Consider the following 13,912-nt stretch of genomic DNA (forward strand, 5'->3'; position numbering starts at 1 on the left):
AAAGGTGGGGGGTGGGGAGGGCTACTTAGCTCAGGGAGAGACGCTGGACTCACGTGTGCCAACACAAGTCTGTGCTAATTTACCGCCCCAAGTTTCCGGGTGACTTTGCAAAGTATTTTTCGGGGAAAATAAATAAATAAAGAGCTGCCCTTATTTTTGGATTTGGTCAACAAGGAAGACTTTAGAAATAGCCCTTTTTTGGCCAACTAGATAAGCCTGTAGGTTATTGCTTTTGGAAAACACAAAAATCTGCGGCCATCCGACATTTGGGGTCGGGGACCTTGAGAAGACCACAATCCCATCTCCCTGGGGTGGTCAGTCAAGCCTTCCAGAAGGCCCCACCCCAATCTTTTTTTCTGGCACATTCGATCTTGCCAGAGAAACAAAGCTACCCTCGATCTCCCTCAGAAGACCCCCACAGATCGCATTCTCTTCTCTCATTTGCTTCTGACATCTTCCTAATTTTAAAACATGGACATTTGCCCACACTGTCCTCCCTTCCTCCCCCACCTTCCTCACACACATGCTCACACTCAAACTCACACTAATGCAGGAGCAGCACTGACTTGAGAACTGACATTTAAGAGGAGTGAAGTCAACGGAGAGGAGAACTCGATTTTAAACATTTTGGAAGGGGTGGGAAGAGTAAAATTAGAGGCAGGTCGGGAGAAACCCCTGGCTGCAGGATCCCTCGACAACCCCACAGAGTCAGCACCATTAAAAGATGGGTTTTGCTTTATCTTTTTCTTTCTTTTTTTTTCTTTTTTCTTTTCTTTTTTTTTCTCTCTTTTTTTCATTACTTTCAATGTAGCAACGGTTCACAGCCAGGCGGTGACGGAGAGGTCACTCTTGGATCGGGCGCCCTTTTTCTCTTTATTGGGTTTACTTTCCACTCTTAAAGCTTTTAACAAAATAAAACTAGAAGTTGGATCTCGAATTCCCCCACATGATAAACCTAAGTGGACGACAATTAAGATATCTTCTTTAAAAGGCGCCCCCTTGGAGCGCAAAGAAGGAGCCTCTATGGGCGCCGTCCACCTTCCAGCCTAATCCGTGAGAAGGCGAGTGAAAGCGCCTCCCATTATTCCAGCCCCAGGACCATCTGACGCTGGGGATAGGATTTGTTTCCTGGAAGAAGGAGAGGGAACGGAGAAAGCGCGGGGGGGACGCTGGGAAATAAAATCGCATTCATAGTTTCTTGATGTCTTAATCAGTGAGGCGGAAAACAAGCAAGAAAAGATAGCAACCCGGTTGCGGCACCTTTTCAGCTCGGGAGCGCGGATCAAAACATTGTAGCATCTGTTGAAAAAGAGACTGACTAAATCCTATAGAGGGCCTGGGTATTATGGGGGGTTGGGGAGGAGGGGAGGAGATAAGAAAAAGTGTCTCCGTGATCCCTAAAACCACCAAATCGCTGGAGAATTGGGGCCGGATAGAGTTGTCTCTTGTTGTCAGCCCAGGTCGTCACGATTTTATTCACTGCGGTGTGGCATTGATCAGATGGAAACCATATTTGTCTCCCTCTGAGACCTAACCTCGCCTTATGCTTTTGGAGTAATGGACTCTTTAAAATCCCCAAAACAGCTTCCCGGTCTGGGAAAGGCAGCTAGACAGGGAGCGGGGGGCGGGGGAAGGGCGGCCTTCTTAGCGCCAAAAGGTCTGAGGATTCCCGGGACCTGTCAGCCAAAGCTCGCCACCAGCACCCCGCGGCGCCCACGCGAGGCTTCCACGCTGGGCGCGCACCGCACATGCTCGCCACGCAGTGGGGGCGGCGATCCATGCTCCGCGACGAGGCATCGAAGTGGGGTTTTTCGCGGGCGGAGTGGAGACTGGCAGTTGGTGAGGCCGAAAAGTTCAAAGCCCCCGAATGAGCGCCACCTCCTGCCCCAACCATCACGAGCAGGTCCTTGCAGTTAGGCTCTCCCGCCCTCACGCTCCTGGGACGAAAAGCTGCCGGATCCCGCACAGCCTCTGGAAGAAGCGGTGAGGCTGGCAAAGCTGCAGTCCTCGGCTTCTGTCCGGGCTCCGGGAAGCAGGAGGGGGTTGTCCATGCTCCAGACCCCAAGCTACTACTGTGAGCCCTCGCACCGAGAGAGGCAGGACGTGGAGGCTTAGGGTTTAGCCCTCCCAGACCCAGCCACTGTGCCCCATGCCCTCCTCAAGGCTTCTCGGACCCAGTCAGCTGGACTCCACGGGGGGGAGGAGTCACCCCGGTCTCAGATTGCTGGGGCTGGCGAGCGGGCGCTGGGGAGTGGGAAGTGCAGTGTCACTTGGGTGTGTCCAGGATGTGTATGTGGAATCCTATAGTTTCAAAGGGTAGGTGAGGGTGTGGTGGTCTACACTCAGCCTATCACTCGCTCTTCCTCATCAGAGGCTGGAGTGGCCCTAGGCCTGTGGCCCGGTTGGAGGCAGCACCTTCTCTGGCTCACCCAAAGTGCCCCAGGAGGCCTCGGTTTGGGGCGGCTGAGCAGGCGGGCGGGGTCGCCCAGGGGAGCCCAGGCCCAGCGGGTCAGGAGGCCTCTGCCGACGAGCAGCCACGCTGGGAAACCCGGGGCGAGCGCTTTGCTCCCTATCTTCCCAGTGTCCGTCCTATATTGTTTTCTGCTCTTAAAACTGACATGTCTAATTGGCAATTGGTGCCGAATCGTGTCCAGAGGTCTCTTGTGGAACATTTCTACAGCTGTCTCCTTCAACTAGACGCTTATTCATGTCGCCTTAATGAGAAACAAAACGTTCTCTAATGAGCAATTACAGAGCGACAGGATTGTTCCCATAACAAATTCTTGCGAGTGACAGAAGCATCCTTTGTACCAGATATTTCGCATACTGTTACCGATTTTCCCTTCTCTAGCCCGGCTCCGTGGAGGCGCGGGGCACGGGAGCGGGTCCGAGAGCGCAAGGACGCGCGGGCAGCCCCATCAGCGTCCCCTGCACTGCCACCCCCCACCCGAGGCCCCCAGGCTTCATCGTGCTCCAGGGAGTGAGATGCCACATCCCATTATCCCGCATATTATCTCCTTGTCAAAAGGACAACAAATACCGATTAATCTTTGGAGTAAACTGTTTCCTATTCTTGACCAAGCTACCTCGGTGTACTGGGGAGGGCAGAGCCAACACGCCCCATCCCACCCTTACCTGCTCCTCTTCCTCCATCCCTTCTCATGGATGCTGGGATGGTCCAGATCCCATCCCTCCTCCCGGCCCCAGCACCCCACAAGCCGGCTCACAGTATCCTCACTCCACCCTTCTAAGCAGTCACCACCCACAGAGAGTGAGAACTGGGGGTCCAGCAGGGGGAGGGGGTAAGAGTGGAGATGGTGGGGGGTTGTTTTAGTTGGGACACCACCACTTCCAGTGTCCCAACATCTACTGGGTGCTGCATCTCTCTGCTCACCTTCTCTCATATGCACCCTACTCATAGTAGCATAATTTGTCAATTATGGCAAAAAAAGCAAAATGATACAATTGTGTTTACCTCGCAGTCTGTCAATGTGTTAACTTGTCACACTTCTACAGCAAGGGGGCTCTCCGTGCATTTTAATGGCAAATTTGAATAGGGTACCACGCAGCTAGCTCTTATACACACACACACTCCTGCATAACGCACACACACACATCAGCCACATTCATACCACTCCTGTTATATACAACTCTTACACTTCCAGGCCAACCAGATAGTTGAACAAACATCACCTACATACAGTGCAAGCCAATATATCCCAAGCCTTTGAAGAGTCCCATTACTACATTCTCTAAGTACAGAGGCAGAGCGAGGGAAAAGTTGGGGGAGAATAGAATTGGCTGCATATACAGAGAGTTTAGATGATGGATACTTGGATTTTTACCTTGGGTAGGTTGCCCTGGCACCGAAGTCCCCGGATACCAACCCGGGCGGGTGCCCCAGCTTCCGGTCTGGCCGTTCAACATCCTTAGTTTATCATACATGCCGTCTGCGCCCATCTGTTGCTTTTCGCTAGCCAGGTTGCGAAGAACTCTGTTTATTGATGACACCTGCAAATCAAACCAAAATCAAACCAAATGGTAGTGTCTCCTGAAGACAGAGTCGCTCTGTATTAAGTCCCCTTCTTAGCCCTCCCACCCCCTTAAAAAACTCTTAACATATCTTTAAAAACTCCCAGACATCCTGGGACAGCGGGTGGATTTACAGGGACATCATGGACAGAATGACAGCCATCACTTTGGGCATGAAAACTGGGTTAGGTCTGAATTAGAGAAGGGAAGGTGGTCATTCACCATTGCTCAGTGTCTCTGGTGACCTAACTCACATGGCTGCTTTGCTTTGTTAAAAGATTGCCAAAAAAAAATATTTAGCCTTGGTTTAGAGCTTTTTTTTCACTTTATTTGTTTTATATTACAGCAGAAATGGATGTTTGCCACCTGAAGGAAGGTTCAGGCAAGCGGATTTGGAAGAAGTTAGAATCTGGTTTTCATTTTCATTTTCCTTTTTGATTCAAGTCCCTTTCCCTGAGTGCCTCTGCCCTCTACTTTGCAGCATGCAAATAAGGTGAACAATTCCCCCCACTTGACTCCCATTTTCCAGAAAGTCAAAAAAAGGTCAGGATGCTCCTCTCAACAGTCCCAGATACAGGAGACGCACATAAAGCAGGGAGGAGATAAAGACATAAAGACAGCAGGAGCGGGGAGAGTAGGAGGAAGTGAAGAAAGTATGGTACAGAGGACAGTGTGGAACTTGGGGAGGGGGTGTGCTCAGTGAACTTACACTTGGTATGTTATCGTTGGTACAGACCCCCTCGGACAGTAATCTGTCTCGGATTTCCCAAGCAAAGATGGACGGGCACTCCCGCTTATACTGGGCTATTTTGCTTACAACTTCTGGAGTCGCTACTCTTGGCTTACTACCACCGATTGCCCTGGGTCTGATGGAGCCAGTCTCGTAATACCTGCCCAGAATTTTACTCACACATCCGTTGGACACCTGCATAGGGGAAGTGGACAGAAAACCACATTATTAATAATTTCAAGACAAAAATAAAATTGTTTAAGTATGCATTAAACAATGACAAGCTTACGTTTTGATTGTCCAGCACTTGGACTTTTGCATCTGCATGGGTCTATAACACAAAAATATACCTTCAATGGTATGAGAACTTACTGTAGAGAGCTTTTTTAAAAATTACATTTGTAGCCCTAAAAACTACAAATATGATGATACTTTCAAACAGTTTGAACTAAAAAAAAAACTAATTTAAAAGTTTTTTTAAAAAAATTGTTTTCTTAAACATTGGCTGAAGATGCATCAAAACGAAGTCAGATTAAATTTTTTTTGTGCTGATCTTGCATAAAGCGGTGTTATGTTTTAATAAGCAAAAGGGGACAATAAACTGAATTTTAACTTATATTTCCTTTAAAAATTTACCCAATGGAGTAACTGTGGCTTAGGGAGGGAGATAAATAGCATTTGCCTTTTTAAAATCAATAGATAGTCTTCATGAAGATGAAGAATGCAAACAAATCTCTTGAAATCTGAGTTAAGCATGGAATGAGAGAGAAGGGAAAATTATGCTGGTTTTGTAAAACTCAGCTTATTATATAGTTCACAGACTGTTACCACAATTAAGGTTTTTACCAAATGAAAGGAGAAAGGTTTTGTTTTAATTCACACACATTTTTTTTTTCTTAAGCAGATGAGTTATCTTATGTGACTGACCCACGTTGAAAGAGATAGGGAAGGATGGTGGAAGGAGAGGGGAAAGCGGGAAGACAGGGGAGTGGGGTGGGGACTGGGAAGGGTGGGTGAGGGTGGGGGGTCCATAATTAGCAGCGTTTACAGTAAGAAATGAAGAGAGGGCGTTGAAAGTGGAGGGCCGCGGGGGCGGCGAGTGGGGCGGCGCCGGGAGGATCACCTGCAGAATTCGGGAAATGTCGCACGGCCGGGCCCCGCTGTGAGCTAGCTCTACGATCTTCTGCCGGGTAGAGTCCGGCAGTGGCCGCCCGTTGACAAAGACACCACCGAGCTGATTCACTCCGCTGTGACCTGAGGAAAGGGAGGCGAGGCGAGGAGAAGGAGTAAAGAGAAAGAGGAGGAGGAGAAAACAACCACAGTGCATCCTCAGCTCCCGGCCAACCCTTGCCAACCTCGGTGATCAGGTCCCTGCTATCGATCGAAAAACAACAGGACCACGCAGCCATGCGGGGCATCGGACAGCCCAGCCCCAAACACAGCCGTGCTCTTGCCCACTGGACTGCAGAAGCACCAAACAGGTAGACACATGCCGACGAGCAAGAACACACGTACCTCGCTATTGCCATCACCCCAGCAGTGCCCCCAGCCGACTGCCCCTCTTCATAAACACCCCAAACAGCCGCTGAACTGACAAAGTGCAAACAGTTGGCTCTAAAAATACCCTCCCAAAGATCTCTCCTGGGTGTCATGGCAAACCGTGGTTCTACAGAACCCACACTGACTCTCCAAGCTCTCTCTCTGCATTGTTGGAACTGTGAGAGCAAATCCCAGAGCCCTTCAGCGCTCTCGTGCACGCTCGAGTCCAGAAACGTTTGTTGTCACACTCCAAACTCTGGCGAAGGCACCGCACAAGCACTGAGGTTAAAAATGCATATGTAGAAGAGAAGGGGAAGGAGGAGAGAAGCACTAGAACAGCAAATCTGTGGCTAGTGAACCCCAACCTAGGTTTCAGCGCTTCCACTGCGGGCGTGAGGATCAGAGCCCCAGATATGCTCCAACCACGAAGGAGTCCGGCTGCCGCAGTGGGGCCGGAGCTGTGAGTCTGCTCCGTAGCCGCCACAGCTCGCTTTACTTCCGCTGCTGATCTCGGCCCTCCCCACAGCCAAGGACAGATATTGGCAAAGCTCAAAAAGCGAGAAGGAAAAGACCACACCACAGTGTCCTCCATCCCTCCTTTACCTGATCTCACAACCTCGCCCCGTTGTCTAATCTTAGAGAATAAGGAGTAAGTAGTTAACACCTCTCTGTAGCTCCCTCCCCAGAAATCACAGGCTCACAAATACAGCCAACTGCCAGTTTCCACTTTGTTAAAAAATCTCCAACCTGCAGCCCCGGCTCTAGAGAGCAGCCCTTCCAGGAGAAGACGCGGCTCCCTGCTCAGCGCTCTTCTCTCCTCTCCTCTCTTCTCCTTGGAGCCTCTGATAAATTGACTCCAGGAGCTTGAGCTTCTTAGCAATAAATAAGCTCCAAATATAGAAGAGGGGGGAAAATATGATGAGCCTCTCTGACATTTGTCTTTAAAATAAAACTAGCTGCACGTCAAGTTTGAGCTTAATTTCTGGAAATAGGCGGAAGTCGCTCCGGATCATGCATGGAAGGCTAATTGAAAAGATCAGTCGGGGCGCTTGTGGCAGCCTTGTCACTTTGTGACAGTGCTCCGCTCCGGGAAATTGCATCGTCACGACAAACGGGACCGTGATAAAACGACCCTTTCCGTCCCTATTTGTAGATCACTCAGACGAGATTGAACTGCACTCGTTTCCCCTTCAAGGGGAGTCGCGTTTTCAGGGTAGCCAAAGGCTTGGGGCGGAGGGGGCCCTCACTGAGAAGGGGGGGCTCGGAGCCTCAACTGGATGAGAAGTGACAGGCGTTTGGGGGATCTCAGCTCCGGCCGGCCCAGCGCGAGCAGGGACATCGCAGGGGCACTGCTTCTCCAACAGAGCAAGGCCTAGTCCACGCTTTTGGTTCCTCCTAAATTCCCTTTAATGCCTTCTTTGCCTCGCAGGACCCATCTGCCACTCCAGCTACGGAGCCTCCCCTTTGTGCAAAGTGACCCTTCCGGGAAAGAGAAAGGCTGTCCCAGAGAGAGACCGAGACTTTCCAAACTTCAAGCGCAGCCTCAATTCCCAATCTACGAATGCCAAGGCGTGTGAAGCCGCCTTAATCCTAGACCTTCCTCCTTCTTTCCCCACCCATTGCAATAAAATAACGCGCCCGCCACTTCTGCAGAAACCTTGCCCAGGAGAAGCCAGGGCCAGGTCTGCCCCAGCCAGCATCGAAATGGCAGCGAGGAAACGCTGCTCTAAGTTCCTCTTCAGAGGTTAAGCCGCAATCATTGTGTCCCTTCCCTAGGGACGGCTGGCGCTCTCGCCCAGCGGCGATGATTATGCGCCTAGAATTCTACCACGAAGCATCTAATAGGAAAACATATGGTGTCAATTTGGATGCTCTGCACCTCACGCACACCCGGGAGTGAGAGGCACAAAGCCCTGCAGACCGGCCTGCGACCCCGCGCCCCTCAGGGCCCGCCAGCCAGGCCGCAGCGGCAAACGCTCAGCGCTGCGCGCCCCAGCGCCCCAGCCAAGCCGGCCCGAAAGCCTGCGGCTGGGGAGCCTGAGCTGCAGGGGGAGACCCCAGCAGCCAGAAAGGTGGGTAGAAGTCTTCGCTTCACCAAGAATAGTACCTCCCGGGCCAAGCCCTGAGGCCTGGCAGGTTCAGCACAACTAACCCGTCTTAAAGCTCACTATCTTTGCGCCCTCTCCAGAGCTTTGTGCCTACCAGCCTCGGAAGAACCGGGAAGAGGCTGGCGCCTCCTGGACAGATACATCGGGCGCTAGGGAGTCTAAGTCTGCAGTTTGGCAAGAGAAGATTGCTAGAAGACTTAGGCCTTTCTGCACTCCTACTACAGCTGAGCCCTTAAATCGCGTCCAGACTATGCACCTAAAAACCGGGCGAAGTTTCACTGGGCCTCCAAGCTCCCAGGCTTGGGCTCCAAAGTAGCCCTGCCACATACCAATATGCACGGACTAGGCAGGAAGGTGGACCGGAGGCTCAAGGGGCCTGGGCCGAGGGAGCACGGGAGCCCTGGAATCAAAGGTATTGCGGGGGAGGAACGACCGGAACCCATACAGTTGCAGCGATCAGGGCTCGGCTTTTCCAACTCCTTGGTTCGGCCCCCCATTCTCTTCCTAGGCCCAGTAAACCTGCTCTCGCCGGCGCCCTGTAACAGCCCCATGGTTCTAATTTACCATTTTCACCCACTGCAGGCTGGGGCCCTTGCCTTCTAGGCCCACGACCCGAGTAGGGAGGGGAGGAGCTACCCTGAGAGTGCCTGGAGGAGGGGAGCACCCCCCACCCCGCCTGGCCGGGAGAGACGTTCAGTCTTGGCTAAGCCCAAAGGGGCCTCCTTCTCCTCTCTGGCAACTAGAAGAAGCCTCCGCCCCTCCCTGTTCAGCCCAGCCCCACTCTCTGGGGTCAGAGCCCGGGCAGGGGCGGGGAGGGGGTGTGTGTTACAGGATTTGGGGGGATGGGGTTTCTCTACCTAAACTTAGCAAACTAAAGCAGGCGGTTCTGAGCCGCCCAGACCCTGTTCTTCCAGGAGCCAGAACAGCAGAGCAAATGCCCTCCCCTCTCGGGTTGCTGGATGCAGAGGGGGGCACAGCTGCCTCAGGTCCCCAGGCTTTTCCCACACCGGGGGATCTGGCAAGGTCGGAGGCCACAAACCTCTGCACCCTCCCCTGACTCGCCAGTCCCCGCATTCCCCAGCCTGGTCAGAGAAAGACCAGAGGCACTTACTGTTCTGCATGCTGGTGCTGGCTGGGGACCGCAGGATCCCACTGGGCTTGAATATGGGGCTCTGTTAGCAAGAATACAGGCATTAATCCTGGGCCCGCACCTGGTAGGCCTACCTCCCCATCAAAGGATGACTTGGAGCCAGGAAGGAGAATGCCCCTTCTTTATGAAATGATCCACTCAATCACTTGGGGCGATCTGAGAGTCATCCAGCTCTGCCCTCCAGTGCATGCAAAATCTACAAATAAAATACTTTAATATTCCCAATCTGTTTTCCCCAAATCCCTAAGTAGTTAACCCTTTAATCAGGAGAAAGGATGACTGAATTTTGTCTTTTTTCTTCCATCCAAACAACAATGAAAAAGCATTCTGACTCTAGGGTTTTAGGGCCCAAAGCGGCTTTCAAGCCACCACGGAACTTGCCTGAAATCTGGGATGTCTGTCCACTCTTACAATAAAAGGTCTCACACATCTGCGCACCCCTAGTTAAAGTCTTCCCCCTAAGATAAAACAGAAGGAGAGAAAGGTATGTCAAATTGTGGCTCAAAAGCATAGGCCCATGGACTCTCTGAGCCACACTCTCAGAAAAACAAACAAATAAAACAAAAAAAATACTTATTTAAAGGACTCAAACTGCCATAAAACCCTAAATTCCAGAGTTGCACCCACATCTTTAGCGGCCTCTCCCGCAGAAGTCACAACCTTTTAGAAGTGGCTGCTCTGGCCTGGCTTGGGAGAATTATAGAATCTGAAAAGTAGGGGGTCCCATTTTGCAAAAATATCAAGAACCAGGGAAAGGAAAAGGGGAGAACAAGAGAAATGGTGGGGTAAAGAGTAGAGGCCCAGGACCAATATCTGAAGTTTAGAGGTGAGGGGAAGGGGACCTCGGAACTTCAGGGTGCCTGCGGGTGCAGACTGGGGCTGATGAGGACTGCAAAGCTGCTCTTCCTCCTTAAGGAATTTCACCACCTGAGCTGCCCCAGGGCACCCAGAACCCAACTCTCTGGTTACCCCTTAAATTTCACTCTCTCTTTCAAAGCTTCCCAGGCAGGTCCCCACTCTACCCATCTCACAGCCTTTCTGGGACTTTGAATATGGTGAGCCCAACTTTCCCAAACCTCACTTTTTGTGATTAACTTCTCTTTTGGTGTTTAGATCTTCCTCCCTTTTACTGTACTGTGACACACTGTCTACCTCGCCTCACTGCTTTAAAAAGTACGAACAGGAGGGGGTGAGCGTGGTCGACAAAGCCTACAGACAGCGAACAATGGCTTCTATTCTCCAGCTCTCCCCAAACCCAAAGAGCAAAATCGAGTCTCCCTAACCAGCAACACAGATTCCAACCACACGTACAAACAACCCACCAACCCACAAAAGGAACAGAAGGACACTTCTAGCTTTATAAGTCCTGACCTAGTGCGTGTCCCTCAAGGCTCGCCTTCTACCACCCCCTCCCTGCCTTCCCCTAAGAAGAAGGTTCTGGGGGGAGGGGAGAGAAAATAGGAAAGTAATTTCTTGTTATAAATATCTGGAGGTAATCGTGTTACTGGTGTGAGTTGTTAGGGGCAGTAAAAAGATACAACGGCACCGTGGGGAGCTCAATTGGGGAGAGAGAATTACAATAAAAAGACTATTCAGGAGGTTTGCAAAAAAAAAAAAAAGGTAAAATAATTATATAGTCATAGCATTGTTTTTCTCTGTTTTAAAAACTAAAATATTCTTTTTCCAGCTTTGCCTATTGTGATTATTAATTTTGCCTGCAAGCAAGGAATTCCAAGCAGCACATATTTTCTCTCCAAGGCCATCCATGGTCTAATTTATTAACTAGCTTGGAGGCAGCTTAAATCCACAAAAAATAAACTTAAGAGGAGGACTTTTCCCCAGCTTCTGAATGCAGCCTAGAAAATATTGGAGATGGCAGAGGGCTACCTAGTTACCCCTAGCTGGGTTAGCTCCCAAGGTCTCCTTCCTGTCTCTTAGTCCACATGACCACAGTCCTGCCCCAGCCAGGCAGAAACCCCAACTTCGAGCAGAATGTGTCCCTTCTCAAAGTGGGACTCTGAAACTGCAAAGTGGTAGCAGGCAGGGAAGTGGGGTAGCGGAATTCCCCTAGAAGGGGTAAAACTTCTTGAACTCTTCTCTCTGACCCACTCTGTACTCGAGCACAACTGAATGTCCACATCCTGGCCGGTCCATTCTTGAGGCTATTTTAAAAAATTCAGTAGCTGATTCCAGAGAGGACTAATTTTCGAAGCATCTGGGAAGGTGGAAGCATTTCAAGTTCCAATTCTGCTCCATTCCCACCCCACCCCCACCCCCAGCTAAGATGCTATATAATTACTTAAGTAATTGTTAACACTTAGTGCAAAGCAAACCAGGACCTCTGTCGTGCACACCAACACCCGGAAGCAGTCATGCAGAGAGGCTAGTCCCCCTCAGCCGCAGCCAGAGCCCCCCAGCTCAGCCTGGGGCTTCCTGCAGCCCTGACCAGGTCACACAGCCATGCCAGGAACGAAGGAGTCTCCAGACACCTGGAAGTCACCACAGCCTTGATCCAGTAGGCCACTGGGCCACTGCCTCTCCCATCTCTTGCACAAGCCTCAGCTTTCAAATACTGTTTTTTAAATTACTTAATTCTCAAAATCCAACCCCAAACTCCTTAGCTGGGATGAAGGGGAGAGCTCACTTTCGGCCTTCCCCGCCTCTAGCCAAAGAGTAATTAGCAATTAAGATGACAAAGTTTTACTTTCTAGGGCCAAATAAGATAACAACTAATCAAATTGCCTTCAGACGTTTGCAAAGGTCACCGGCTATAAAAAATGTAATGTCAACGGCAACATCTATTATTTCTCCCCGGTAAACTCGCCAGGCTTTCAAGCTCTTTGCTTTTTATTTCATTTCTGCTCCCACCCCCTCCTTAACCTTCCCAAGTTCGAGTTAAACATCCAGAAAAGCTTAAGGAGCTTTGTAGAGTTTGAGAGAAAAGGATACCACATTCACTTTGTATTTAAACTTTCCAGAAATCACTCAAGACAGGAGGACCAGGTTTTAGCACTCAAAAAAGAAAGCATTTCCACTTGAAATTCAACTCCATTTCCCCCAATTACACTTGCTAAAATTCAGGGCTATTATGGTGCAGGGAGACTGAGAAAATCTACACAAGGAAAGAGGCAACAACTTTATGAACTTTGAAAAGACACTTTTCCTCCTGGGGTCTTAGAATCAATCGGAAAGCTCTCGAATTACTCAGACTAATTAGCTGGGAGAGGATGTGATCAGACGAAGGGGAAAGCCAATGCTTTCATATTGATTTTTTTAAGCCTCACAAAGAAAAAAAAAACAGGGGACTTGAAATTTTTTTTAAAAAAAGCAATCCACCTTTCCACTTTCAAACTTTTTGAAACGGCAACACCGGGTGCAGCTTTGTCAGAGGAAGACAAGGAAAAATACCCACCGAGCGCTGGGGACTGAAGGACAGGGAAGACCCCAGCTTTCGCAGGGCGAGGGCGAAGGTTGGGGGAAGACTGGGAAGCAGAGAGTTTTCAAGTTCCGAGCTTTGCGCTCAAGTTGGGGGCAATAGCCTGGGGGCTTGATGGAAGCTGACAATCCTCCTGCTCGGCTCTGAGCTCCCTCGGAGCGCGCGTTCGACCGCTTCGGCCTGGTGGCTTCCTCCCGGATCCCGCTCACTCGCTCTCTCTCTCTGTCTCCAGCGTGCGATTGCCTTTGCCGATGGACTCTGCTAGGGCTGGCGGCGGGCGCGGTGCCCCTCGGCGCTCGAGTGCCCGCGGACTTCTGTGCCCCGGCGGAGAGCAGCACAAAGCCAGACGGCGGGCGAGCGGGCGGCAGCGCGGCGAGCCGGCTCTCTCGGCGCTTCCTCGGCGCGCCCGCTCTCTGCGCGCTCGCTGGGCCCTCGGCTGGACAAAGCAGCCGCCGGAGGCTGGTCCTTGCAGCCGTTCCCGGGCCTGGGGCACCGCAGAGCTTCTTCGTCCTCTCCCGCCGGCCAGGAGCATTTGGCGACGCTGGGGCCGGGGGCCGCGGCTTCTGCTGCGCCTGGAGCCTTAGTTCTTCCCGCGAGCTCAGCCCGCGCTGGCGCTGGGAGTGAGCCGGCCGCCAGCCCCGAGCCCTGCGCCGCTCCCGCTCGCCGGCCGTCGCCCTCCGACGCGGGCTTTCGCTGGAAGTACAAAGTTTGGGCTCCTGCTTGGAAACTTCTCCGGCCCAACTCTCCCGGCGTAGCAGTGGGGGAGGGGACCGGCGAGAGGGAGGAAGGAAGGGGGGAGGCTGGGGGAGACCTGCCTGAATATTGCAATAAAAATGAAGCGAGAAGAAAGAAGCGGACTCACCTTTATGAGGCATCCTCTCTCGTCAAAGCTCCTGTCAAGAGTTTTGTTTGGTTGG

At 51.3% G+C, this 13,912-nt stretch overlaps 1 protein-coding gene across 1 annotated transcript in view; it reads right to left on the reverse strand.

Moving 5' to 3' along the window:
- PAX6 (paired box 6) overlaps positions 1 to 13,308 on the reverse strand; it is a 21,130-nt gene extending 7,822 nt beyond the window's left edge. Inside the window, 8 exon segments of the mRNA XM_039866391.1 lie at positions 3,846 to 4,011; positions 4,742 to 4,957; positions 5,886 to 6,016; positions 6,681 to 6,767; positions 6,770 to 6,822; positions 9,521 to 9,581; positions 9,941 to 10,017; positions 12,972 to 13,308. Coding sequence (XP_039722325.1) covers positions 3,846 to 4,011; positions 4,742 to 4,957; positions 5,886 to 6,016; positions 6,681 to 6,767; positions 6,770 to 6,822; positions 9,521 to 9,581; positions 9,941 to 9,989 — 763 coding nt within the window. The 5' untranslated portion in view covers positions 9,990 to 10,017; positions 12,972 to 13,308.
- Between the last annotated feature and the right edge of the window lie 604 nt (positions 13,309 to 13,912).

The sequence above is a fragment of the Pteropus medius genome, unplaced genomic scaffold (genome assembly GCF_902729225.1).
Source record: "Pteropus medius unplaced genomic scaffold, Ma_sr-lr_union100, whole genome shotgun sequence".
NCBI classification, from domain to species: Eukaryota; Metazoa; Chordata; class Mammalia; order Chiroptera; family Pteropodidae; genus Pteropus; species Pteropus medius.